At 42.4% G+C, this 27,858-nt stretch overlaps 4 protein-coding genes across 22 annotated transcripts in view; all 4 read right to left on the bottom strand.

Annotated features, from left to right (window-relative positions):
* Positions 1 to 260: 260 nt before the first annotated feature.
* Positions 261 to 2,580, bottom strand: LOC108109724 (anaphase-promoting complex subunit 7). The gene is made up of 5 exons (XM_017218369.2): positions 2,379 to 2,580; positions 1,821 to 2,328; positions 1,096 to 1,760; positions 751 to 1,031; positions 261 to 695 (listed from the first exon to the last, which is right to left on the bottom strand). Exons 1-5 carry the CDS (start codon positions 2,532 to 2,534, stop codon positions 413 to 415), a joined length of 1,893 nt encoding a protein of 630 aa, XP_017073858.2. The 5' UTR covers positions 2,535 to 2,580; the 3' UTR covers positions 261 to 412.
* Positions 2,581 to 2,667: 87 nt separating this feature from the next.
* LOC108109723 (amyloid protein-binding protein 2) lies at positions 2,668 to 8,464 on the bottom strand. Its single transcript, XM_017218368.2, has 8 exons — positions 8,290 to 8,464; positions 7,640 to 7,922; positions 5,725 to 6,341; positions 5,443 to 5,667; positions 5,267 to 5,368; positions 4,432 to 5,108; positions 4,216 to 4,373; positions 2,668 to 4,161 (listed from the first exon to the last, which is right to left on the bottom strand). Exons 2-8 carry the CDS (start codon positions 7,817 to 7,819, stop codon positions 4,030 to 4,032), a joined length of 2,091 nt encoding a protein of 696 aa, XP_017073857.1. The 5' UTR covers positions 7,820 to 7,922; positions 8,290 to 8,464; the 3' UTR covers positions 2,668 to 4,029.
* Positions 8,465 to 8,731: 267 nt separating this feature from the next.
* Positions 8,732 to 10,009, bottom strand: LOC108109725. 3 transcript variants are annotated; one of them, XM_017218370.1, is made up of 3 exons: positions 9,458 to 10,009; positions 9,173 to 9,388; positions 8,732 to 9,111 (listed from the first exon to the last, which is right to left on the bottom strand). In XM_017218370.1, exons 1-3 carry the CDS (start codon positions 9,830 to 9,832, stop codon positions 8,875 to 8,877), a joined length of 828 nt encoding a protein of 275 aa, XP_017073859.1. In that variant the 5' UTR covers positions 9,833 to 10,009; the 3' UTR covers positions 8,732 to 8,874. The 3 variants fall into 3 exon arrangements, with proteins under 3 accessions (XP_017073859.1, XP_017073860.1, XP_041674415.1); XM_017218371.1 differs by having other exon boundaries at positions 9,173 to 9,401; positions 9,458 to 9,542; XM_041818481.1 differs by lacking the exon at positions 8,732 to 9,111 and having other exon boundaries at positions 9,224 to 9,401.
* A 107-nt stretch (positions 10,010 to 10,116) lies between these two features.
* The window catches only part of LOC108109721 (putative mediator of RNA polymerase II transcription subunit 26), a 34,986-nt gene continuing 17,244 nt past the window's right edge, over positions 10,117 to 27,858 (bottom strand). For 5 of the 17 annotated variants that reach the window (XM_017218360.2, XM_017218364.1, XM_017218361.1 and 2 more), the window contains 7 exons: positions 22,527 to 22,724; positions 22,376 to 22,451; positions 13,382 to 13,474; positions 13,216 to 13,318; positions 12,071 to 12,218; positions 11,036 to 11,187; positions 10,117 to 10,958 (listed from right to left, as the gene is read on the bottom strand). In XM_017218360.2, coding sequence (XP_017073849.1) covers positions 10,835 to 10,958; positions 11,036 to 11,187; positions 12,071 to 12,218; positions 13,216 to 13,318; positions 13,382 to 13,474; positions 22,376 to 22,451; positions 22,527 to 22,724 — 894 coding nt within the window. In that variant the 3' untranslated portion in view covers positions 10,117 to 10,834. Of the gene's footprint in view, positions 10,959 to 11,035; positions 11,188 to 12,070; positions 12,219 to 13,215; positions 13,319 to 13,381; positions 13,478 to 15,263; positions 21,549 to 22,088; positions 22,192 to 22,375; positions 22,452 to 22,526; positions 22,725 to 27,858 lie in introns of those variants that run through there. The other 12 variants (XM_017218354.2, XM_017218356.2, XM_017218363.1 and 9 more) reach the window with 9 other exon arrangements.

Raw genomic sequence — 27,858 nt, 5'->3', positions numbered from 1 at the left:
CGTTATGTTAGAGTTTTTATGATATGTTATTGTGTTTGATAACTGCTGTTATTTCCGTTCTCCATGTTGGAGGATTCACACATAACAGAATCTTTACGTTTCAGAACAGTTGCATTAACATTAACAGTTGGCTTCGGCTGATTAATGTAAAAGTCTGCCTGATGCAAAACAAACTTCCAGGCGAAACGAGTTTCATAGCATTGTACTTAAATTTGAATTATTTTTAAAAAATGAAAAATAATTACAAATTTATTAAGGGATGAGGTTACATTCTTTTACATTTATTTAAATTTTCCGTACAATACATTCATAAGACTTGTTCAACAAGTGTTTAAAATGGGAACAAAACTGAATAAATACTTAGTTTAAAACTTCTTCATAAGCAACTTGGTTTCTTTTTCAAAGGATTTACCTAATGTCCATCATAATTGATGTCAGCCATATCAGCATCGACATCGTGCCAAACAGAGCCCTCACCATCCTGACCTGATCTCGCGGCCGGCGAGGAGGATGCCTCCCGAGAGTGAGACTCATCCAGATTAGTTGTTCCACAGGGTGTGGCCAGTCCATTGGTGGTCAACTGGTTATTCACCTTGTTGGCGGAACTATCTTCCAAGGCAGAGGTGTCAAGGACAGAGTATGAGCTCTTTAATAAACTAATACCCCGCAAAGTGCGCTGGCATTTGGGATCCTTACTGGAAATATGGAATCAATATGAAGATTCTAACTAGTCCTCCAAGATGAACTCACCGCAAAGCCTTATAATAATACTCCAGAGCCCTGATGGGTTCCTTTTGGCTGCGCAATATATCACCGAGATGGGTGAACAGACTGGCCAGCGGAAAGAAGGAGACGTGATCCTCCAGTAGCTTAATGGACGTCTTCGGGGCACCCTCGTATTCACAGATTTCGGCCATTAAAGAGACCGCCGCCGAGAAGTTGGGATCGATTTTCAGTGCCTTTTCGGCAAACTTGCGAGCAGTTTTCTTAACATTCGGATCCGGGGAATGGAAGAGGGTGCAGCCAAACATCTGTCGATAGAAAGTTAACTATTTAAAGATAAAGTAATGGGTATATTAAGTCCTATAGTTTCACCGTTAGGCCTCTAGGGGAGTTCCGGAAAATGCGAAGTGTCCAGTTGCATATATCGTGGGCCTCCTTGAAACGCTTTTGGGCCAAATAGCTCTGAAAGAGGCCTCTGTAGACCTCGAATCGATAAGGTACGACACTTTGGGCCTTCTGATAGGCCTCGGCGGCCTCCTTGTGCCGCTCCAGCGATATGAGGAGTCGGGCACGCAGTAGTAAAGCCTCCTGGTGACGAGGCTCTGAGTTCAGACATTGATTCACGAAACTCAAGCTCCGTTCAAATTTGCCCGAATCATACATCGACTGGGCATGGACGAACCAATGGCTTGGAGTATACTTGGGTTCCGCAGTGACCTGGGCATATAGTTGATCCATATCGGCACTATTATCACCGGTATTCAGACCACGGACAATGGCCAGTAAGCCAATGGCCTCCACGTTATCCGGATTGCTAATAACCGTCGCCGAGAAGTACTGCTCAGCCTGCGTGTAGTTACCGTGGTAGTAGAAACACCTTCCCAGCTCCATCATTAACTGCTCATTGCATCGCAAGGAAGTGGTGTTCTGGAGCTTCTGAAATGTCTGAGAAGCAGCGAGGTGCTTGCAGTCGAAGATCTGGGCCAGAGCCTTGATCCATGTGCTCAGCCAGTCAATGCTACCGGGCACAGTGGCGGCTAGAAAAAGTCAGGATTTAAGATGGAAACTGTGAGGATTGAAAGAAGTCATAAAATCACCATGCATAACCAAGGAATTGACCTCGTTGCCATCGACTTCTAATTCCAAAAGGGCTTGAATAACCTGAAGCGCCATGGGGCATTCACGGAGTACCTCCTTGTAGGCGAGCAAGGCCTCTGCCTTGTTGGTGCACTGCGTTCCGCTGCCGTAATGTTGCAGTCTGGCCAGCATCAGGTTTATCCTCGGAGTGCGTGACTTTACGGGCACTTGAAGCAAGATGGATGCGGCCAAACCGTGATCACCAATCTCACGATAACATTCGGCGGCCAGGCGACGCAGCTCCACGTCTCCGAATTCGGGATAGGCACTTTCGATGGCCACCAAACAGGCGTTCTTGTGGCGTACCATTAAGCGACGCTGGTGGATAACATCCTCGAAATTACCCAAAGCTTCGCGATGTTGATGTTCTTTGTACTGGGAAGCCAGTAGGTAGAGTTGCACTTGGTACTCCAGCTCCAAAGTGGCCACGTTCCGATCATTCTTTAGCACAGTTTTCAGCAGTTTAGCCTAAAAAATAAGTACTTTTAATACTAGTTTGTTGATTTTGGTAATATTACCAATGGAATCACGCATTCGTAAAGCTTGTGATCGTAAAGCTTCTTAACATTCGCAAACAAAGCGTTCTCCATATTTTCCACGATTGCCCAAAATGTCAGACAGGCTGCCCACTTGTTCAAAAAACAAAAAAAAAAACTACTGTCCAGGCAAGCCATGAACGGTACTTTGGAAATACTTCAAATACCTTTCAGTATCGATATGGCAATATTTATTAAATAACAAATTAGGGAAGTTTATAATACCCACAGAACATAACACTAATTTCCCATAAAGCCACGAATATAGAAATCAGTTTTTGCAGTTATTTTATTTTGAGATTGACGACGTCGCTTTAAAACTAAATCGCTAAGTAATGCCAAAAAGAGTTTTGCAACTACAATTGTGAGTTATAAGTATCGTTCTTCTAGGTAGCAAATGTTAATGGTATAAATTGTCTTTATTTATTTATTATTTATATATATATTCATATGTATTATAATAAACCCTTTTCTTTTATTTTATTTTTTTTTTTTTTAACTGGAAGCTGTTTATATTCAAACCGAGTTATTTACAGCGCTTTCCCGTCGCCAGTGCTCTCCCAGTTGCTTTGTTTAACTTTAGTTAGCTGCGGCAATACTTTTGTTGCGTGTTCTCCATGTGAACGTATTAGAAATATATATATATATATATATATTTATTATATCGCTTTCGGGCTTAGACTATACATTACGCTTACTCCTTGCGCTCTATACAACTTTCCACTTAACTCTAAACAACAAACGGGAATATTTGTAGGAAAAAATCATAAAAGTTGAGTAAAGGCCGAAAGCAAAACTAAAGTAAACTTTATCCGCTGGCTGGTTGACTGGCATCTCTTTCCATTATGTTTACAAAAAAAATTACAAAATATAAATCATTAGACCGCGGGAATCCATTAAAAAAAAACTTAAACATTTGTACACGGGCCAACAAACACGGGACGTACTTTTAAAAAACTTTTCGCTTAACGATCTCCACAGTTCAGCTGGGTCAACCGAAGCTCCAACAATACTACTACATCTTAATCTAGGTTCATCATTTGACTGAAGAGAAAAAAAGGGGAACAGGAGAAACTTTGGAAACTAAGGTAACTGGACGTATTCGATGATGGCTGGAACACAACGGAACATTTGCTGAACCGACCCACGCTCGGTACGACTTAATACATATATATATATATAGTGCGGGGATATAGCTAACGGAGCTTATTCGATGGAAATGACAAACAAAAAAAATTATAAAATAGACTTCATTAAACGAAAACATTGGTGAATATTGGGTGCCGACCGAGCTAAGCTATTAACTAAGCTATATAGTTTGAAATTCTTAAAGAACACACCGGGTCGATCCTGAATGCTCCTCCCATTTTTGTTTTTTTTTTGTCTAATCAACGTGGGCTAACTTATGCGAATCGATTAACTACGACAAACGGCAGATGTGGCCGCCATTGTCACCACTACTACCACCACCGCTGTTGTCGCTCCTACTGCAGTTTGCCCTCAAGTTTGTGCCATCCGATGCCGGGGGTGTGGGTGCGTTTGCGTGTGCTAGTGCGGGTGCAACTGTCACTTCCTCATCCGCTACCATTTCAACTTCCACTTCCGCGGCCGCTCCCACTCCCAAAGCCCCATCTCAGTTTGAATTTGACTCCTGTTCCGCGGGCTCCGGAAAAGTGGGGCCGCTCTTGCAGACACACATGTTGAAGAACTTGTTCTTGACTTCTTCGACAGAATAGTCCAACTCGATGGCGGGATAGCTGGACTTCTGCAAATCGATCAATGAATAAGGTTTAATAAGCTTATTAAATAGAAAACTTACATTTTGGGTGAGGTTTTGGCCACGCAGCATCTGCCAGTTCTCCAATGTGTGCGCATATTTCAAATACTTCTCAAAGTCGTGCAACGTTTCGTAGACGTGGCACAGACCCAGGTAATCGTACTCCAGGCCAGAGTACGAATGCCCAAACAGGCGCAGACCTGCAATAAATGTTTAGATTAGTTAACAAGTCACTAAATAATCGTTTTATATACTCACTTATGTCAATGCTGCGCAGGTAGAGCTTTTCGGCATCGCGGTACTTCTTCATTTGGTAGTTGTACAGCGAGGCCAAGTGACCGATGGACAGGCCCACCTCATAGTCAAAGGCACCCAGGAGATCTGTTTTGATTTTGATCGCCTTTTGGTGCATTCGTTCCGCTTCTTCGAAGCGATTCATCGTTTGGTATAAACGCCCCAGATTTCCATAGTGTTTCGCCGTCTGCACATTCACCTCGCCGAACACTTCGAGTGAGAGAAGCAGTGCGAAATTGTGCAACTCCTCGGACTGCAGCAGCAGATCCTCCTCATCCATGCCATCAGCCATCTTGTCTAATGCAATTTCCTCCAGCAGCAGTGCCTTTACGCGCTTCGCTGAGGCCAACATCAGATGATTGCTGGGCACAAGATGCTTCATGATATTGACCGCCTTGTCTACATGATCCTGGGCACAGCTAAAGTCACCTGTACTGTACTCATGGACATAGTAGGCATACGACAAATCCTCATGGGCAATGGCAACATGGAAATTCATGTTGCCAAAGATGCCACGACGCACGGCAAGCGCCTCCTTGTACACGTTGACCGACTGGAACACCGAGTCCACATTAAGTAGGAAAAATCCATAGTCTAGCAGTGCATCGCCGTACTTCTGATGTTTAACTCCAAAGTATTCGCTGTGTAGAAGAAGTTTTGAAATGAGTTTCGATTTTAATGATTAAATTTAGCTTAATATTATTAGTTTATAAAGAAAAGTTAAAGTTTAGTTAATGTTTAACTTTTTGCCAGAAAAGCAGCAAAAAGAAAGAGAAGGGCGTAGAGATTTGTTGCTTACCGAGCGCGACGTACTGCCTGGCAGATGAGCAGATTGGCCCGGGCAAAGTCCCTCTTGACGACACAGGCCTTGGCCGCCTGACGCAGAACGTCGATGGTGATGCTGTCAGGGATTAAGGAAAAGATCAAGATTATCCAGACCAAGAATGGGCTAGAGGGAGAGGGACATATACTTACCGCGGTGAGGCAGAGCTCCTGAGGAATCGCATGGCCAGACCGCTCCACATGTGGCTAAAGTTGTACTCATTGCGAGCAAAATACATGGCTGAAATCTGGGTGTAGGCAATGGCCACCAACTGGGTAGGCACACTGTCATTCAGCGTTGTATTTAACCCGATCAGTTCGTCGTAGGTGCGCTGAGCCAGCTTGAAGTTGCAATGGGCCGATTCAGCATATAGAAGGCTATAACAGAAGGAGTCTTTTTATGTGGATTTTATGTGTGATTTATAAAAACATTACCGCTGCAGACAGTCGAGACGCATTTCCAGCCAGTGTTTGTAAGGCGGCAGGTTCTTCAGTCTTCCATTGAGACATGCCAACACAGTTATGCTCTCCTGCATCCATCCAGCCTCTGAAAGAAAGGATCCAAGGCGCAGGCCGAGGTCGATGGCCTGCATCTCCGCGGCGGGCAGCTCTTCGAGTGCTGAATTGTCAATCACATTATGTTCGGGATAGGTTGTCTTCTGGGCCATGGGATTTAAGGTGATGTATTGAGTAGAAAATTCGCTACAACTAGTATTAGAACTAGTGCTAGAGCTGGCCTTTGTCATATCACCGTCGTAAATGTGCAACTTATTATGATCATTCGAGCGATCATCCAGCGATACCTGATCCCAGTTCTTATACAACTCCACCAGTTCTAAATTAAGTTCTTCATCCTCCAGAACGGCAGTTCCATAACGCATCACATAGTTCTCGCTGAGACGATTGGCCAGCATCTTTTTGCTAGCCATTAGTGAGGCCATTATGCGCAGCAACTTGCTACGGGCAGCTGAATAGCGAACGAGTCGCAAGAACACATCTAGCTGGGCCAGCTCCTCCAGCAGGGTTCCCTTCAAGGACTCCTGCTGCGACATCTGCAGATGGAGAAACATAGATTAGCAATTATGATATTGAAGTGAAAGCCAATAGGGGGTTTCGTGATTAGCAGCAGGGAGAAGCCATCTAAATAGGTCAATAGTTTAGTTACTTACATAAACATAAAAATTATATCTATCTATAAATTACGATTTCTGTATTATCCTAGATTAAAATTACTGGAATAGTAAATTGCTTGCTAGGATGATGTAAAGAAAAGACACATCCAATCAGCGGACAATGGAATTTGCTTAGCCATTATCAGCAAGTTCAATGGCTCTTTAGCTCAGCTGCGCCATATATGTGGGCAAGGTCTATGCATCACTGCATCTTCCATTACAGAGAAAAGAGCCCAACAATTTCCGAACAGGACAATCAAAGGGCACTGGACCCATCCAACTGGTTGGTCGGTCTATTTTTAGAACCCCCGGGTCAATGTCGCTTCAGTTTATAATTTATACTGTAATTGCCACATATTATAGCAATCCATGTATGGAATATCGAAGCCTCTGGCTAGCCAATTATTTATATTTGCTCCAACCACCTGTGGGTCTGTGGACTTGGATTTCCTTCGTCCAAATGAAATCCAGCTGAAGGTATGTGTGTGTACCTCAAGCAGAAGGCTTCCAAAGAAAAACTCAAGAGGAGTTAACTTGTGACTGGAATTAGCATTATTTATTTCTAGATTTGTTGTTATTTCTTTGATTTGTTGTTAAAATTTCAATTCAAGGAAAGAAAGACATGACAATTCATCTTAAAGAAATGATTATTTGAAATTTGATGAGTATTAATTTAAGATTTTTCCCAGCCAGATTCCGCGAAGGTCTTTCCTTCTAGGGTTAATGAGCGGACGGACTGGCGGGGTGTAAACAATTTAAGCGGAAAAGCAAACACAAACAAGCAAGTGCCATAGCCATGCCCCCCTCAATCCCTGATAATGGGCATGAGAGAATGGTAATTGCCAGTGGCGAAATACGAACGGGGAGTTCAGATAAGCAGCGGTCCAACAAGTGCTGTAATCGTTATGATCGCTGATGGAAAGGTAGAAAGTACATATTACTAAGGATAAGGATCGATAGTTCAAAGAATCCATATTGTCGAAGTCTAGGAATTGCATTCCACTGACTTCTTATATCATCCCAATAGGATTTTATCATTAAATATCATGATGCTCATGATCTATCTTGGTTTTTCCCCTTGACTGCGACTACTGGTTATGATAATCGGGAGTGCTCTTTTGGAAACGATCGTTGGATTGGGGGAACACATCGTAGTAAATATAAACAATAACACTCACCAGTTCGTAAACATCGATGAGAAGGTTCCGCGGCAGTTCCGCCAGACGGCTGATTCTATCCAGCGCCGGAACCGTGGTGTTCATACTCCCGATCAGGCCCAATAATGATAGGTCATATAGGGTCTTAGGGGAGTTCGGATTTGGGTTTGGATTCAGGGCCGCGAGCTGTTGGCCAGCCATCTCGCTTCACTTGTTTGTTTGTTTTCCTACACTAAATGTATCGCTGTTGTTTTTATGTCGATGTTAACCTTTAGGGGCGGGGACTCGCGGGAGGCGTGGCACTCTGCAACAAGTTTGAATTTGTACGTTATTCTTAGGAAATGTATTCGCACACGTGCCGCTTGTATAAAATATATGTATGTAAAACAAATAAAAGGCAAAACAAACAAAGCATGGCAAAAGCAAGAAAAATTAGAAAATAAAGCCTATGAAAAGATCTGGTTTTTTCGAGTGTGTTTTGCACTTCACTTCACTTTCTTTTGAGGCGTTCTTCGGTTTTCTGTTTTCGGTTTTCCTTTCTCTGCCAGCGTCGCTGCCCGCGTGCTGCTGCTGCTGGCTTGCTTTTGCTTTTCGCTGCTTTGCCTTGCTTTTGCTTTGTTGCTGTTATGATTGTTTTGATTTCGTTTCATTGCATCTTATTAGGCACTTACACAACGTGGAATACATCTAATTGTCGGGGCCCGTCAGCTGAAGTCGAATTCTTGGCCCACGAATAATGCGTTGGGATTCGTATTGTTCCTCCAGCACTTTTTCTTTATTTTAGTGAATTAGTGGTGACAACCAGCTGGCCCTATCGATAGCCACTACTGAGAGGCTTCACTGCGGGGCGATAGATGAGTAGTTCGATTGTAGTGTGACCAAGTACTATTCAAAATTTCCCATGATTATGTATTTTATTTTATTTTTTTATAAACTCGGTCGCATTTCAATATTCTCAGTGTTTTGGCAAGAATTTATCTTTGTCTACAGCTGGTTAGTACATTGCAGAGTGACCGCTTGCCAAGCAGAAAAATACAAAAGATAAATACTGAAGAAATTCATAATTGGCGGCTTGTTTTTAATGTTGTTGTTTATAAAATGTAACACTGGAGGTTCATGGGAAAAGATGTGAAATACATTTTATTAATTATTTAAATTTGTCATAACAGGATCTTGGTGAAATCATCTATGATGGTTGTTGGTCGTTGGAAAACTGTTCCCATCCTTTCATTCTTCTAATCCGCCTCTTCTCCTTATTAAAAAAGATCAATAGAATCATCCTCGATCTCAACGAGAGCATAATCGGATGTGCTGCCAAACAACCACCAGTGGCTCAGTATATTGCGGATGAGCAGGCATCGTGTGGTGACGAACTCGAAAAAATGGAAGAACAGGGCACTGGAGGAAAGCAAAGCACAGGAGGCGACGAACACCTCCTGGACGGTAAGCTGCTCGGTGCTGCCTTGGTTGAGATTATCCATGCACTGCAGAACCTACAAAACGAATACCAAAAAAGTAAGAAATAATAGCTTACAGGGCAAGCAAAATGGTCACCTGCTGCAGTATAATGTGAGCCAATGGCATCAGTGAGGCGCTAAACAACAGGTGTTTCACAATGAGGCCGCAACAGCGACCGCAGCAGAAGGTTCGCACCATTTGCTTTAGACTGACCCGCTCCTCTGAGATATCGAAAACCGCATGACAGACCTCGCAGCGGTTATCCCGCCTGTGCATAATCCAGCGTTTTAAGCACTTCAGGTGGATGAAGCCCTGCAATAATCATCTAGGTGCCGTTAGTCCAAGACGCAGAAATTCCTAAATGATGATCTAATTTCTTACCACGCTGCCCTTGCAATTGCATGGACATTTGATGATCTCCATGTCATCGCGATTCCAGCGGCAAATGCGGCATGAGTTGCCATTCTCGTTAGCCGAATGGACGCTCTCCTGAGAAGGGCGTCGTGTTACCGGTGGCAACATTCTTTGCCGGGCAGAGGATATTTGCAAAGCGGCCATCGAGGCTGTGGGTGTCCCAACAGCCATTGGAGCGGCAGGACTAGAACCAGAAGCTATCAATTCTGGTGCGCAGCTAACATCTGGTAATGCTACCGGCTGCGGTTGAACAGAGAGAAGTGCATCATTGCCAGGTCCCGCTAGACCATTAATCAGGCGAAGGGTGGTAGCTTCGGAAAGATCGGGCTGATTATGCGACATGGTTGTTACTGCTTGTGTACACAGCTATTGTTGCGCCTGCACTGCTTTGTACTGCTTGCAAGGCTTTTAGACTGCTTGACGGTGTTTGGGGTGTGTTCTTGTGTGCGTTACGAACCAAATTTTGATATACAAATTTCTACACCGAATTTTCCTGCGACATCTTACAGACAACTTAAACGTTAGACTTTCACCGAGTTTCTGAGCATACCTGATATCTTAAACAGTGCCCTGAAATAAATGGCATACTTTATAGACTTTCAATATATTTAAAAAATATTTTAGAATGGGTTTCATTTGTTTTATTTTTTTATTATTTCTTTGCGGCCTTTTCAATGCCATCGGTTAGTAAATGTTTCGTTCTCGTTACACGTACGTACATAGAATAATATGTTTATTATTACAGTAATTCATCAATGTAGAGCGACGGCATCGAGACGTAGCTTATATACTTTATCCATGGTCGATGACCGCCAGCAGGGTTAGTAGCTGCACTTCTGCTTCATCTTCTTTTTCTTTTTCTTCTTCTTCTTTATCTTTCCACAATTAAAATTATGACAAAAAAAATATATAAATCAACAATTATTTGCATAGTTTCTGCTTTCAAGTTCGATAACAAATAATAATATGCGTAATCGTAATAATAGTAAAAAATGGGGGTAAAAGGTAAAACAAACACAAAAAACGTACAAAGAGTCGGCTGTTCACGTTCGACGAGCCATTTTGCGCTTCAGTTGAAGAATATACATATGCCGATTATACAGTTAGATATTCGCAGGATGACAGATTCTTGAGTGGGTATACATTTAGACGTAAGGTTTTTCATGGGTTACATGATTACATGGGGGTGTGTCTTAACACAAAATGCCAAAAGGGGATGTGAGTGGTATTCTTAAGATTTAATGAGTTTGCTGCTGTTGCTGTTGAGTTGACTTGGACTTGGGTCTGGATTTGGACTATTCTGCTGCTGTTGCTGCTGCCACTGCATTCGATGGGCTACCCTGCTTATTGACAGTTCCGGAAACGGCGATATATGCTCTGGACGTAGACGAACACGCACTTCCAGTCGGGTCGACTCATCTCCACCATATCCTCAACATCTAGCAGTGGTGCAATGCCAGCCTTCTCACTGTTAAATTTATAAAGTAAATTAGTATGAAAATCTATAGCATACAATTGAGGGCTTGCCACGGGGCGTATACTTACTCAGCAACGCTGAAGGCCAGCTCGAAGTTGTGTCGTCGCGTCTGCTTGGTTAGTGTGGTGTAGTCAAATGCATCTGGCAAGAAATGGTGTATCAGCGCACAAAAGGCCAAGCCGTCTGACCAGCTCGAGCTAAAGTTGCTTATTTGGACGTTCTGCGAATCAACACACACATAATTGGCATTCAATGGGATCAGTAATGATCAGTAATAGATCGAGCACGTTCTTTTATTAGATGGTTGGCTGATTTTTGAGTTTTTATTCTTTTTTTTTTTGATGGCCCTTGAGCAAAAGCAAAGCATTTAGTTCGAGATTCCAGCCTCCATTAGAAACTAAGACTAACTAAGTAGCTGGTAAGTGGGTAAAACTAAGGTCAAGCTAAGGTCGAAACAATAACAACAACAGCGGCGATAACTCTAGCGATTAAGCGAAATTGTCAATAAAAAAAAAAAACGATAAGCGGTGATCGATACAAATCGGCAGCGGCGGCAAAAAGCGGTAAATCGGAAACGCAAATGTTATCCATCTTTGTATTTCCTATTTTCTCATTCGTGCGTTGTGTTCGTGTGCGGCTGTGAGCGTGTGTATGTGTGTGTGTGTTTGTGTGTATGTATGGGTATTGAATAAAGCTTTCAGGCTTTTAGGCGCTGTTAGATGTTTTTGCTTTTGTTTATTTTTTGTTGCTTGGTTTATCGTTAGATTGATTGTTAAAAATGGCAAAAAAAAAAAAAACTATAAAAAAAATAAAATCAGAGCGAACGGCAAAACTAAAGAAACGATATTAAACTAGGCTTTCTGGCAATTGAGGTCAAAATTAAACATTATTTTTATTTGGAATTTAAAGTCTTGAAAAGTTTATAAGTTATTTCAATTTAATGATTTATTTTTGTTACTTTTTTGACCTCAAATCCATTAAATAATTAACAAACAAGGGTAACAAATATTGGCTAAGGCTTCGGCATTTCATTTACGTATATTTTTAGGGCTTGGTTTTTGTTTTTTTTTTTTTTTTTTTTTTTTGGTTTAGGTTTTGGATACCTCATATTCCTGCGTTTTATGCTGACACCACTGCAGAAGTTGATCCTTGACAGTGGCGGCGCGCGCATTTAATGCCGGATCGGTAAATTTGAACAACGGTTGTGCCGAACCGCCGGGGGTCGTGGGTGTGCTTGTTGTTGGAGATGATCTGAACAAATGAGTCAAGGTTGGAGGATTGCAGACGTTTTAGCGTAACTCACACAAAATCGGTTCATCTTCATCTAGTTCTTAATTTCTGATATTTTCATTTTTTATTTTTTGTGTTTTTTGTTTGGTTTTTTTTTTTAGTTTGTTTGTGTTAAGTGTTGATTTTTTTTTGTTGTGTATATGTGTGTATATATATATTTTCGTTTTTTTTTTGTGTTAGCAAGAAACAACAACAACAATTATTTGAGTACAAAAAAAAAAAATTAAACTTGGAAACGCGGGGTTTTTGTCTTCAACTGTCAAGGAATTGATATTGTTTTTGGATTATTTTTTGGTTGAAATTTTTTCATTTGCCGAAGGAAAACATATAGAGACAGAGATAGTTGGGAGTAAAGAATTAAGATAGGGAAGATCTAGTCCATAGGCTAACTAAAAAAAAAAAAAAATAAAAAACAGAGAAAGGCAGTTGGGTGGTCTATGTACATAAAGCGAAATCACTTGTCCCCCCGCCCTAGATCATTTCTTGTTTTTCTTTTTGGGAAAAGACGATACTACGACACACTTCCATAGAGAACCAACACCAGAAATCGTACATGTTTATGTGTTAGGAGGAGGGTGAAGATTGTGCTTGTATTGTATTCATTTAATGTTTAAGTGTGCGATGTCCTCCGATAACCAATTATTTGAATGTGTTTGAAAACTAATTGAAGAAGCAAGCATAAAATATAAGATTTCCCCATTTTTGGCACTAAAAATAACAAATCTACTACTATTTACTGCTACTTTTTTACTATTTCACTGCTTGCACTGCTTGCTTCTCCAATGGCTTTCGAATCGAATGGTTGACCTGCACAAATGTTGACTTGTGTGTGTATAGTATATATGTATGCCCTCGCTACCATATGTGTGTCTATGTTGGTATGCTTGTCGATATATGTATATATGTATATATATATATATATATATATATACGATAAATGGGTGGATAATGAACTTACTTTTGCGCCTGCTGGGCGGCAGCCTGCTTGTCAAGCTGCTTGAATTTAGCCAAGGGCGAGATGTTCTTGGAGGCAGCGCTTCCACTGACACTGCGTGTGGTAACTATAGGAATGGATAATATTCTAGTTAATCTATATCCTTAATACCCATGACCTTGAGACTTACCCTTTGTTGTTGTTGTGGTCACAGTGGCACCGCCATCCTTGGACTTAGTTTCCGTTCGCTGTTCGCTGGTCGAGGAGCTCTTGTGTTGCTGGGCTGCTGTGTGAATAGAGTTTTTAGGGATGCGGTTTTGTTTTTTTTGTTTTGTTTTTTTGTTTTGGCAGCAGGTGGAAGAAAAAAAGAGAAGCAAACAAATTACATTGATTAGTTTTGGGGCATGCACAAAATCAATAATTACACAAAAAAAATATCAATCAGTTTTTGGGTAATCAACAATATTTTTTGTTTTTTCTTTTTTGGGTTATTCAAAATTACATGTGTTTTGTATCTGGGCAGGCAACAAATTTACACACTACGCAACGTGTCGGAAAACCAAGCAAAAAATTCGGTTATTTCCGTCAGTTTTCCTTGTTTTTTTTTTGGGTTATCAGCTACTACACAAAATTCAAAAACAAATTGGCATTATTCAAGCTGCCACACATATGGGCAGGATTTTTTTTTTGTACGCAGTGTGTGTGGGTGTTTTTATATATATATATATATAAATTCCCCACAATAGGAAACGCGATACGAAAATCACACAAAGAAACACAATCAGAAACCGTCGCTAAGGGTGTGGACATGACTGTGGCGGTGGTGGTGGTGGTGCTTCGGCAGTCCAGGGATGTATATCGTTTCTTAATGCACAGATGAAGTGTTTCGAACTTAAAGAAAGTTATTTAAAAATAAGCAATCATTAAGGAAAGTAAGTCGGAGAAGTGTATTGAAAAATATTTACAATTTTGTAAGGAAAAACTTCCATATAAAGGCATGTTTTTAACAGCATTTTCCAACTTACTTTTCCCTCGAATGAATTGCTTTAAAAATTTAATTTTAAATAACTATTTTTAAGTACATATTTCTGTGTAACAATGACTATATAAAAACTCATGCACATATATAGTATTTACAGTTATAGCTAAAAATCAATGAACGGCATGCTTTAAATCGAGGGACAGGGAACAGGAGCAGATCAGCAGATCAACAAAAAATATATAGATATATATATAGACATATAGATAAAAACCAAAAAAAAAAAAAACTGATCATTAAAATAAACGAAAAACACTGTTTCCTCATCTCATCTGTTTTTTTGGGGAGTTGTTAAGAAAAAATAAGAAAGATATATATAGATATATGTACAAAGGACGACAGAGAGAGAAACAGTCGATTAAAAAAAAGGAGGGACACAACATGGGGGTTTCTTTTTGCAGCTTCCGTTTTTAATTTATAATTTTTGGTATTATGCTTCTTTGTAAATCCTTGCTGGACCAACCAACCAACCAATCAACCAGTCAATCAATCAATTAATCAACCAACTAACGAACGAGCAAAAGAGCAAAACGTAACAAAACGTAACAGAACGTAACGTAACGCAACGTAAGGGAAGTGTAAATGTTGGGGGGAAAGAAAAGCGCTAAAAGTCCACATTGGGCTGAGTAAAAACTTTCAGGCAAAAACAAATATATACAAGAAAAACACAAACACACACATACTACTGGCACATACAGCTGTTTGTTAAATAATAGTATTAAATATATGATAAGATATTTCTGTTAAAATATAAATAAAAAATAGAACATTAAAGCTGCCTCAATCACTTTGAATCTTTGAAACTATTAATACCATTATTTTCATTCTAACTGTATATTTTCTTATGTGTGTGTTTGGTTTTAATGCTGTTAGGCTGCTGCTGGGCGGTATAGCAATATTTTATGTATTTATTATTATTTTATTTTTTATCTTTTTGGTTTGGTAGTACAAGGCAGGGCAGGGGCGCTGGCAAAAGGGGGGCTTTCAAGGCTAGCATTCTGTACATCTGATATTTTTTTTATATTCAACTCACAAATCTTGGAATATTGATCAAGTTGTTGCTTTTGTTGCTATTGTTGCTTATTGTTGTTGCTGTAGTTGTTTAGGTCTTCATTGGGACGCAGTGCAGCAAGTCTTATTTGTTTATTGTCGCGTTTGTTGCGTGTTTGTGTTTAACTTTTTAGTGTTTTAAAAAATTGCAAAAAAAAAAAAATTGAATTGAAATAGAAACCGCCTGTGGTCCCTCAATTTTTCAACAGCTGCTTCTTCTTGGCTCTTTTTTTCGTTATCTCTGCGCGTTTTTCTAACTGTTTTACAAAAGTCGAAATCGAACATGGAAAAGGTGGGTGTGTGGGTAGGTAGGTAGGTGGGTGGTGGGTTTAACTAAAACAAAGCTAATCCTAGGCTCAACAGTAGCGCTTGAGTAAATCAGTAAACATTAATCAGTACAGTTGCCGTTACAAATTACAGTTATTCTTCCGTTTCGATGTCGATATTTTTTCGATTTCGTTTCTTTTCTTTTCTTTTAGTTTAATTTTTTTTTTTTTTATTATGTTCTCATCCAGTTTCGAACTGGAATGCCTCAATGCGTTTTGTTCTTTTTTCTCATTTTCTCTTTTTTCGGGTGGGTAAAATTGTTTGGCTTGAGTGGTTGAGTGGTTGGCTGGACTGTTTGTTATTTGCTTTTGCTTTTGCTTTTTATATAAATTTTGTAAATTTTAGGCACCCATCATTAGTTGCTCGAAGGCATCCTCCACATTGCTTTCGTCCAGCAGATTGAGATTGGCGATGTGCGGCATTGTGGCACTGCGACTGAGGCCACCACCTATCATGGGTGCACCACCGCTACGTAAGCCAGCGGTTGATACATTACCATTCGATGTGGTCAGTGAGCTTAACGATTTTCGTGCTGCCGCTGAGAGTTTTTCACTCGTTTTGGTGCGATTAATGGCTGATTTTCGACTGGAGGTCGATGTCACCGTGGTGCGTAGCTCCTCAACTTGACCGCCAGTCGGTGACTTGTTACCTGAGAAATAGGCAGCCACCGTCCGCTGTTTTTCACTAACTTGGGCCTTATCAATGCCCGCTTCGTAAAGTTTCGGTACTGCCAGTGAGTGTCCGGACTTGCTGCGTCTCAGTTCGCCGGGTGAACCCGGCTGGTTGTACTTTGCCGGACTTGGACCCGTCGTCTGTTGTAGCTGGCAGATTTGATTCCACGAATCGCACTTGCTCAGTCGATTAATCCGTGATCCTGCTTGCGTTCCCTGGTGCGTGTCCTCCTCGTGATTCCTCCGGCTCATCGAAGTAAAGGCACTTACATTGTTAAAAACTATGTTGTGTGGGATCTCGTCTTCGGGCGGAACTTGTGGCTGTGGTGTTGCCGGAGTTTCCACAATACTTGGCTTGATTTGCTGATGCTGCTGCTGGTGCTGCTGCTGCACCACTGTGGTGCTACTCATTGTGGTGCTGCTAGTGGCGTTGCTACTTGTTATGCTGCCCTGCTTATTCAGCTGCGGACTTTGATACGAATTGGGCATGTAATGATGACGCTGTGGTGGCCCGAATTTCTTCAGCAGTGGTGCATTCTCCTTGGGTAGCGATGACTTCACAATGTCCGGCGTATCGGGTGGTGCCGAGGATTTGTATTCCTGTTCAAAGGAATAGGTACTTCTGTGACTGCTCTCCAGGACATTACCCAAACTCTTGCGGCGCAGGTCGTTGATGTGCTGCTCCTTCTGCTGTTTCTGAATGGTGGTGCTATTATTGCTGGTAATAATGCTGGAGTTTAGGGTTTGCTGGGACATCACACGATTCTGCAGAGGACGATTCTCATAGCCTGAATCTCCCTGGATGGTATGACTACGGGAACTTAACCTGGGAGCATGCTTAGGCAGATTATTTGGTAGCTGCTGAGGGATCTGTTGAGGTAGCTGCTTGGGCAACTGCTGAGGGATCTGTTGCGGCAACTGCTTAGGCAACTGTTGTGGCAACTGTTGAGGTAATTGTTGAGGGATATGCTGAGGCAACTGCTGAGGGATCTGCTGGGGTAGCTGCTTGGGCAACTGCTGAGGGATCTGTTGAGGGATCTGTTGAGGGATCTGTTGAGGCAACTGCTGAGGAATCTGTTGCGGTAACTGCTTAGGCAACTGTTGAGGTAACTGCTGAGGCACCTGCTGATGAATCTGCTGAGGAATCTGCTGAGGAACCTGCTGAGGAATCTGCTGTGGAACCTGCTGATGCACCTGCTGAGGAATCTGCTGAGGTATCTGCTGAGGCAACTGCTGAGGCACTTGCTGAGTATTCTGCTGAGGCTGTGACTTTTGAGGAGCCTGCTGTGGCATCCTCTGCCCCGTTTGCTGGCTAATCTGCGGTTTTGTGCTGCGATCCACCGGAGGTCCCATGGAACTCACCGTCGGGACTGTATTATGCACCGGATTTGCTGTCCAACTGGTGCTACCCAGCGATAGCGAAGAGCTGGCATTCGAGTGTTCCGAAGTTCGACGCAATCGTTGGCTAATTGACGTGGCCATTGATTCCGGTTCGGGTTCATCACCAGAATCGTCCACGGGATATGTGACCACGTACGAGGTTTGGGTCTCTCCCAAGTAGGAATTGGAATCCTGATTGCTTCTTGGCGGTGTGTATGTGGGATTTGCTTGATAGTTGATCTGGGGCATGCTTACGGCTGGCGGCGTAGACATGGGCGAATTGGTGAACTGTGGCTGTCGCTTGGCCTCAAAGGTGCTCAATTGTGGGAAGAGTGGTTCCACCAGAGGCGCCTGATACTGTCGACCATCGGGCGACAGGCATCCAGACTTTGGTGAACTGGGAGCCGTCAATGGTTGCCTTCTTTGATTGGTACTTCCAATTGGTGGATTACCATTACCGCCTCCTAGATGTTTCATCGTATACAGCAAGGACTTGGCTGCCCTTGAGTTCTTTCCGTAAACCTCATCATCGCTCATATGGGCATTTCTTCTGTCCGCTATCCTCACAGCTGTTTGACTACGTGGCTTTCGCATCACCTTCGTTTCAGCCCGGTACTCCAGCATATTGTTATCCGAGTCCAGATCGAGATCATCGTCCGTATTGTCTGTCATCAAAGTGGGATTGGGCATGGTCATAAAACTCGTGGGACTATTAGGCGGACTATCAACATCCACATCTACTGGACTGCTAATATAATCGAATCTCCTGCTTCCGGGTGGGGGAAGATATGTGGGATTAGAGCTTGTGAGTACCAGAGGTGCTCCAAGGGGATTGGTCAATGCCTCGGCCTGTTCTACAGCACTTGTTAGGCAGGGCTGACTCCTGTAGTTGTGAGCATTGGCACCTTGTTGCCGTCTTACTGGTGGGAAATCAGCGTACGTAAATGAGATATTAGTGGGTGGCGGTGGTGCTTGATACACCTGTCTGGGTGGTGCAGCTGCACCCGGATCCATGGCATTCGGCAGGGATGGTCTCTTCTTAAACTCACTCAATTGTGGTGCCTTGGAACGCAGAGAGTTGTGACGCTGCAGATAACCATTATTGCCATTGGGATAGGCTGGCTGTTGCTGTTGTTGCTGTTGCTGGAGGTGCTGTTGCTCTAAGTTATCCCTCAAAGATCTCTCTTCAAAGTGGTGCGCCTTACGTCGGAAATCGCTGTTATCCACCTTGGGCTTGGCCACCCAGGGCAAGCCAATGGGTGAAGTGGCGGTTGAAGATGGCGAAGGTGTATTGCTAAACGTATTACCCGATCTTGCCTGCAAATGTTGCTGCGATTGGGGTGGCTGTTGTTGCTGTTGCGTTGGTGGTTTCCAAATGGCCGGATTTGGTTGAGATTTCTGAGCTATGGGCTTGTAAATACCAGGCTGCGGTTGGGTTTCATTTTCAATGGGACGGAATACGGACTGTGGAGCGTGTATAAAGTTATTGACTTGCGCGGCCTGTTCCCGCTGCTGCTGAAGTCGCAGCTCCATCTCCTGGCGTCTCTGTCGCTCGAGTTGCTCCTGTTGCTGACGTTGTCTGTCCAATTGCTGTTGCCTTTCGGCCTGTTGTCGTTGCAACTGCTGCTCGTAGTATTCGCGCTCCAGGCGAGTACGCTCCTCTCGTTCGTATCGCGCTTCCTGTTCGATTCGGAGTTGTCTTTCCAAATCCTGGCGACGTTGTCTTTCAATTTGCACAGCGGCAGCAGCTTGTTGTTGCTGCTGCTGTTGCAATTGATCGCGTTGTAGCTGCTCGCGCTGGAGTTGTTCTCGTTGGACTTGCTCGCGCTGCAGCTGCTCGCGTTGTAGTTGCTCTCGCTGCAGTTGCTCCCTTTGAAGTTGCTCGCGCTGCAATTTCTCTCGTTGTAGCTGTTCCCGCTGGAGCTGCTCTCGCTGCAGCTGTTCCCTCTGGAATTGTTCTCGTTTCGATAGCTCTCGTTGATTTTGATCGCGCTGATATTGTTCCCTTTGCAGTTGCTCTCGCTGAAGCTGCTTCAAGTCCCTTTGACTTAACTCTCTCTGCTCCCGCTGCCTTTGCTCCCGTTGATACTGTTCTCGTTGCATCTGCTCCCGCTGCATTTGTTCTCGCTGTAATTGCTGATGATGTAACTGCTCCTGTTTGGCCCAACCCGGCACATGACCCGGAACTTGTGGTGGTTTACCCTTGGTAACAGTGGCCGCTGCCCCGGTCTCAAAGGTATGCTTGATATTACCAAACTTGTGGGTCCAGTTCGAGACACTTCTGCCACCACCACCGCCCCAACCCAAGCCAGTCTGATGACTCTGCTTGTTGATAAAGGCCAGAAACTTGTGATCGTTCTCCGTTTTTGGCTCAAACGGCGGCACCGCATTGTGAACACGTCGCTTGACACTCACCTGCACCGCTCGCTTTAGTCCCAAGTGCGGACCATGGTCATCCTCCAAGTCCGAATCCGAATCACAGTCCGCCATGTACTTTGCCTTTGCTTTGGGTATATCGATGGTGTTGGCGCGCTTCATTAAGTGCTTCTTGCCACCACCAAAACGACTGGAATTCGAACTGGAGTTCGATTGCGAGTTGCTGGGGGAGTTTCCGTTGCCCTCGGGACTTGAGTTTTGGGAATTCTGATTCGACTCATAGCTGGCAAAGCTAACGGCATAATCGCCGGACAGGGGACGTCTGTTGGTAGTATTGGGTCTCAATTGAGATTGATTCTGGCTGGGATTTACCGGCGCCGCATTGGGTGGATTGATGGGTGACTGCTGCTGCGAGGGTTGGGCCACAAACTGATTGGGCCGGTAGAGCTGCACTGGCACTGCACTCGAACTGGGCGTCTTAGTCAGCGCAAAGTCCTTACCTTCCAGAATCAACATGTCCTCCATGTAGCGTCGGGCATCCGCTAGTTCCTCTCGACTAACGCCCACGGTGTGACGACTGTTACGCTGGCGACGTTTGGCAAAACGAGATTGCCGATTGTCTGCTTCGGATTCCGGACTACCCGCGTCGGCATCCTTTTGATCCTCGTTGGCCTTTTGATCCTCCGCCAACTTCTCGGGCGCATTGAGTCCACTCTGGAGGCGGGCCACCAGGCCGAGCAGAGCTTGCCGTTGACCACCATCAACGGCAAGTTCCTTGCCTTGTTTTAGGCTGCTCTCTAGGCGGCTAAGGGCATCGGTCACTTCTTCGACAAGGCTACGATTAGCTTCGCTGGCATCGCTACCACTCTGCTGTTGCAGGGTGTCACGCAATCCGGCGGCCAGCAGACGCAAATCCTCGCCACTCTCCGTGCCGGAATCCTCTTTCGAGGGCACGCTTAAGCGGCTGGCTGTGCTGGGCTGTGCTGCTCCAGATGCGGATCCTGTGACCGGCATCGTTTCCGGCTTGACTTTGTCCCTGGGCCTAACCACTGTGCTAACCTGGCTACTGCTAAGACTACTGGGTTTCTTACTACCTAAGCTATTGTTGCTACTGCCTGGTCCTGCTGCTCCTGTGATTCCTGTTTTCGTTGCTTTAACTGCTGCTGCTGGCAGGGACTCACCCTGAACCTGGACACCGTCTGTTGTCGAGGAGCTGCTGCTACTAGCCAGTTCAACTTTGGCCAACTTTTTGCTAACACTTTCGGTGACTTGGCTGGTCTTGGTCTCCGTCTTTTCCACCTTTTTCACAGCTGTTTTCTGTTGGGTCTCCTCCTGTTTGGTGACCTCTTTTTTGGTCACCTCTTTTTTGGCGACCTCCTTTTTGGGCTCCTCTTTTTTGGGCGGTTCTTCTTCTTCGTCGTCGCTGTAATCGGTCACCTCCTCGATGATCTCCTCATACTCGCTGGCGCTGCTTTCCTCCTCCTTCTCCTCCTCCTGCTTCAAATTCTTTTGTTCTGCTCGTCGCAGCAAGGAAAGTCAAGAGATAAAGGAAATATAGATAGAGAGATGGCGAAAGAGTTGGAAAGACTTAAAACTCGCAACGAAAACGCAATCAAGCAATCAAAAAAAAATACATGGGATCTGTAATTTTGGAACGAAAATTGCTCAGTTGTGTGGAATATTTAAGTATAGTGAATAGCTTAGGGTTGGTGAGAGTATCTTAAAAGGTGTGAATCTTACAGATCTTTCAAATACTCTGATATATAACCTATAAACCCATCACTACTCTTTCATACTCATCCATCTGAGCATCGATACAAATCAAACGAATTAAAGATAGAAGACTCGTTTGTGGATCGTACAATGGATCGATTCCAATTTTATGTGGGGCTTCGACGCGAGACTTTTGCTGAACATTAAACGATATATAGATACAACATAGTAAACGATAACTTCAACGATGTGTGGAACGCGACGAGGAAACGATAAATGGTCATCGATTTGGGTAGGAACAATGGACATGACCAACATCAAAACGCTGGGTGGTGTAATACCTGTAGACTCTAACGGTAACCGAGGAAAATCGAATAATAATCGGTATAACTTTGGTCCTACTGACTTCAAATATCCTGCCTAGCTAGTTGCTGTGTGCATTATCTACAAGATACAGATACAGAACACAATATAGAGACGGCGCTTTGCCTCGATATATCACTGCGTTTCCATGTAAAGATCTCTCTAGATCTCTGGTGCTGTTTGAAGTGGATGTTGTTGCTAATCCGCTGGCTTTTCTTTTGGATGTGGGATATTATGGAGTTGTGGTAATTATAAAAGCACTCACCTTCGCGGTCCGCCATAAGTTCGCGTAGACGTGCACGGATCTTGCGACGCTCCTCGTAGGTGGACGCCTGTTCGAGCTGCAAGGATGGATGATGATTAATTGATCGGTTTTGAAAAGCACAAATAAAGGATCTATTTTTGGTAGCACTTACCAATTGCTTGAGGATTTGCTCGTCCCAAATCTCCTCGATGTCACAAGTTGTGCGTGTAACTGGTGCTGAGGAGCTGCTGACCTTGCTGGTTGTGGTGGTGATGTTGCTATTGTTGTTGTTGTTGTTGGTGGTGCTGCTGCTGCTGGTGGTGCTATTGCCGGATTTACTGTAGGTGTTAGTTATCCGCGTGGTCTTCACCTAAAAGCGAAAGTAGAGATTTGGCGGAGATCAGCAAGTATTCTTTTTAGTTTTTTTTTTTTTGTTTATCAACCGGAAAATTTCATTTAATTTTTGTGTGTGGGTGAGAAACAAACGCCAGCTGTTTGGGCCGGGCTAAATAAAGCACGATGAGCACATTCGCCGGCCACAGAATCCACGCCAGCCAGCGCAATTATTCACTTGCCAAGAGTTGCCAACAAAAATTTGGTGGCACATCGGACCGATCGATGGCCGTGATAAGGCAGAAACCAAAAATCAATTTGTCAGTACAATGTGTCCTTAGCCGTGATTTCGAATGCGGCAGCTACCCCCTCAGCTTCCGCCTTCGGTTAATCAATGTCGCTGCATACCTGTCGTATGCGTAATATGACCAAGTATATTACATACAAAGTTCGTATACGACATGTTGAGCACAGGTAAAAGCCTTAACAAAGGCGAAGCAAGCTTTGTTCGTGATTATTTGTCATTACAATGACAATTTATTAAACATAATATTAAATTAAATAATTAATTACTGAAAAACATAAAGAACTCAAGCTACAAATTAAAATCCTAAGATAAATGGAAATTCTTCGAAAATTTCCACTCTGGAAAGCACTTCAAATCTAGTCCATTTTTAAGCATCAGCACATCAAGAGTTCATTGATACTGAACGACATCGAAATACAAATGTTATCAGCGAATTTATGGCGAAAATTCATTTTAATTGCCCCAAAAGAAAAGACCGCCAATAAAATTTCTCTTTGTGCCGTCGAAAGGCACATCAGATAAATCAGCTAAAAGCGTTTATAGACCCCCGAATTAATGCCAAATATTGATGCATACATACGAGTATAGTAAATGTCTTTATAGATATATAGAGTGCAATTAAGTATACGCCGCGTTGGCCTGCAATTTTTGATCATCAAGCAAAGATGAAAAACAACGCAAATGCCAAACAAAAAAAAAAAAAAAGGAAATCTGTATATACTGTGCTCTCTATTTTTGCTCTCTTTCCCAGCCTTCTTCTGGCAGAATGAAAAATGTAGTTGTTTATATCAATTTGACCAAATTTGGTCAGCGGTATGGGAAATTTTCTTTTTGAAAAACTGACTTCCAACATGTTCGAAAAACGCCCCCGCTCTTCCTCTTGCATCACGCGTTGCTATTTTTAATTATAAATTATTTAAGCACACACACACATAGGAACACATATCCAACGAACGAGTCGAGTATTTCAGGAAAAGTTCTTCATATTTTCCTCTCCCATTCTCCGTTTGTGCTGTTCTTTTGGGCCAAACTTTATATAATATTTGTGTGTTGTCTTGTACCGACCAACAACAAACAAACCAAAATTAATTGCCAAACATTTTTACAATTCTCGCCTCCCCCTCGCTTGCTTGCATGCCTTTGTTATTGTTGTCAAAATGTGGGCCACAAAATACAACGGTTTTCATCTAATTTGACTTGGTTTAATTTGAATTTTATTCTTTTCGCTTTTTCGGTTTATTTTTAATAATTTCTTGTTTTTTTTTTTAGTTATATGTTATTTTTGCTTTGGGGGACTGAAAAGGCTTGCCAACTATTTGGCGCAATTCCGCCAAAGCGTAACAAATAGAGGGGTAGCAAACCAAGCATGGAAATCAAAATGGAAATTGCAAAAAGAAAAACAATTAAAAAGATTCGCTGGGCGGGGGCAAATGGGGAGTGCAGCTGACCAAAGCGATCATTGCCAGTTAGCTCTGCTGTTTTTTTTTTTTTCTTCTTTTCTGCTGCACTTGGCCATTGACTGTTGGTGGTGCTGCTGCTGCTGGTCAACAGTTTTATTTTGTTTCGGCTTTGACACTGCCTCAAATGGTTGAAGGGGGCAGAGACAGCCATTTGATTGATGGCCACCAATTTGTACGAGCACCCAGACACTGTCGGAAAATGGAGCACCTAAATATAGGCTTTTCAGCTTTTGTTTTTTTTTTTTTTTAGAAATTTCTGAACTCAAATTTAATATGCTATATATGTTGTAGGCTAACACACCCCTATAAAGGTTATAGAGCTAGGTTAGAACTTATGCTGGACTTGTATTTTTCTGTTTTTTAATTTAAATAGAGAAAAGGAAAGCAATTAGCATAATCATAAAACTTAAATCACAACATTGCCTCCAGAAACCTTTTTTCTCGGTGTACTTTTGTACTTGGCAACCAAATGGATCACTATTGACCTCCTCCCATAAAACAAAAAAAAAAAGAAAACTTAACCAATGGCAGACAAGGAAAAACCCGATTATCCATGCAAAAGAATGATGATTTTCATTTTGCGTTTCCAAATTGACTTTCTTTCGTTTTCATTTTCGATTTTGTTTCTTTTGTTTTGCTTTTTTTTTTTTGTGTAGTTATTTGTATTTTTAGCTCAGGCAAAATGAGAAATTATTTGACATGCAAAATGCGAAGCAAAGAGACAAAGACGAAACAGCCAACACGCACACACCAGTGATTATGAAACGGCAAAAAGCAGGAAGAAGCAGGCAGCTCCAACAAAAAAAAAAAAAAAGATGATTGGAACGATGGGAGTCGCAGCGGTTAAGGCTGTTTGACAAAGCACGAGATGCGGCATATATGCACCACATATCGGCTGCACAACATGCATCATCTCGAACGATCAAAGATATATATGGAGATTTTTTTTTATGGCAAGAAAAAACATGTTTTTTCAAATTTGTGTTGGCTTAGCTTCACTGTTTCAGCTGTTTGCTGCTGTTGCTGACAGGGCTTAAGCGTATTATCCGTTGTGTTCCCGAAACCTCAAGAGATATTAGAACAATATTTTCTGTTTTCTAAAGTCAGCATTGTATGTATGTATGTTGTGGTTGCTCTTATGTAAGCATTAAGATTTTGTTATTATGATTTAAAGTTGATTATTTTCAAAGAAGAAGGTATTTAGAAAAACTAACACCTCCAGCTAGTATAGGTCATATTCTCATATTTTCTTTCCAAAACCAAGTTCACTTCTCAAGTCGGCGTGATAGGGGGCATAATGGAAACCGGCTTCCCAACTCAAAGCACTTGCTGCAGCAGCAGCAGGCGATGCTTAATCACCAAACGCAGAGTTGGTGAGCTAAAAAGGGGGAGTTTGGGGGCTCAGGAGATTGCTGAAGCGGCGTTTGAGGATTTGCCGCTCTGCATGTTACGCTCATGGGGCAGCTGAATAGCAGCACACCTGAAAATGGCAAACAGAAACGGCATTTCTCTACGTTCCAGTTCGATCGGTTGAAATCGGGGATCCGTGGAGCTTGCCATGGGCACTTGCCATCTGGAGTGGACGTTCTAGAGTGAGCGCCACTATATCAAAGAATATAACAAATAACTATAATTAGTTATATCTATCAAAACTACTAGCTATCTCTGTACTATAAAAATCCTTAAAGATCTTAAAAAATCTTGTACCCTACAAGTTTATTTTTGTACCTAAAAATGAGCTATTTGCAATTCTAAAGATTCTTTGAAGTTAATTATAAATTTATAAAAAGAAAACATTTTATTCTGCTGCATTTTGGTAAAAGAATCTTCTCGATCAGCTGAAACCACCATGTTGGGATCAGTTAAAAAAGTGATAAAATGGATGTGATTACCTTTTCCAAGGGGAGATGATAAAAATGCTATCCATAGCTTCGTTCAAACGGTATATATATATATATATATATATATATATCTAGGAGAATTCCTATAGCATCGGCTATAGGGGAATCGGTATTTGGTTCACACAAGTGGAGGAAACGGGAACATCAGATGCCTAAGTCCGTTGCTGCAGTTGCACATGCACCATCCCATTGCCCACAGTGGCCGTTCGACCCCTTCCTCCTTCTTTCCGCCTTCTACCATATTGTGTGTTGCCCAAAAATGCTCCAACATAGTCCGTATAGTCCGTAAAAATAGTGCCCGTCGTTGGAGCTATTTTTGTCGAAATTTTCCGTACGCTTGACGCTCTCATTCATGCATCCTCCTGCTCTCTGCTCTGTTTTTAAATGTATTTATTTATTTATTTGCTCTATAGCTGGGAAGATGAGCGTGTCTGTATCTCGGCAGACTTCTCTATATATATATATATATATATATATATACATGTATAAATAGCTATATGTATCGGTGGATATAGATCTTTCAAAATATATATCTAAACATATATACATATATCCATATGTATGAGTATGTGTGTGAGTGTAGAGATCTTTGGCGGTGTCGTCGCCTTTCAGGTGCATTTTGAGGTGTCGTGACAGGAATGCTTCGTTTTGCCAGCAAATTATGCGCACTAAAAATAATTGACAAAAGTATTTGCCCTCGCCTGCCTGCCTACTTTTTGCCCCATCATCTTGCCCCATAAGTAGTAGTAGTGTAGTAGTATGACATGAAACTTACGCCTTGGTCTGCGTTTCGTTTGCCTCTTGTTTTTTTTTTTTGATGTTGCTCGTGGTTCTCGGGATGTTGCTGTTAGACCAAATATGGACACTCGCGTTCGTTCACCATATAACGATAATATAATAACAGAACTGCACAGTAAAAAAAACTACAAAACTTGTCTCTTTTTGTTATCCGCTTCTATTCGTTATTATTACTCTTTTTGCTTTTATCTATTTCTTTTTTACTTTTTTTTTGTTAACACAAGTGGTTCGCTTGGCACTCTTTTATTATTCTTTTCTTTCTGCTTAGCTGTTTGGCCCGTGGTTCTTCGCACAAGTGATCGATGCCGCCTCTGAGTTTCTACTGACAATTTCGATCTCAATGCCGAGATGCGCTTCTGCCTCTGCTGGCGTCGCTGCCTCAGCCGCAGCCTCTGCTAATGTCCGATGTACAGCAAGGGCAAACATTATAGCAGTCTATGTTCAATTTAATGTTTCGAAAGCTTAGAGACATATTTTTGAGTCTTAAATCATCATTGATCTAGAGTTTTTATCATAAATATTATTTTTTAATTGATTTTGTTTTTCTTTATTTTTTTTCGTTCTCTCATTCAGAGAAAATCTTTATATATCGATTTATGTTTTTTACTATAATTGATTTATCTTATCAAAAACAAGTACACGTTTTTCTTGCCGCCAGTGTACTTGTAGCTTTCTGACCAGCCAGGCATTGCGCATCTATCGCAT

This window comes from Drosophila eugracilis, unplaced genomic scaffold (genome assembly GCF_018153835.1).
Source record: "Drosophila eugracilis isolate 14026-0451.02 unplaced genomic scaffold, ASM1815383v1 contig_2167, whole genome shotgun sequence".
Taxonomy (NCBI): domain Eukaryota; kingdom Metazoa; phylum Arthropoda; class Insecta; order Diptera; family Drosophilidae; genus Drosophila; species Drosophila eugracilis.
This window is presented reverse-complemented; position numbering and strand designations above follow the sequence as displayed.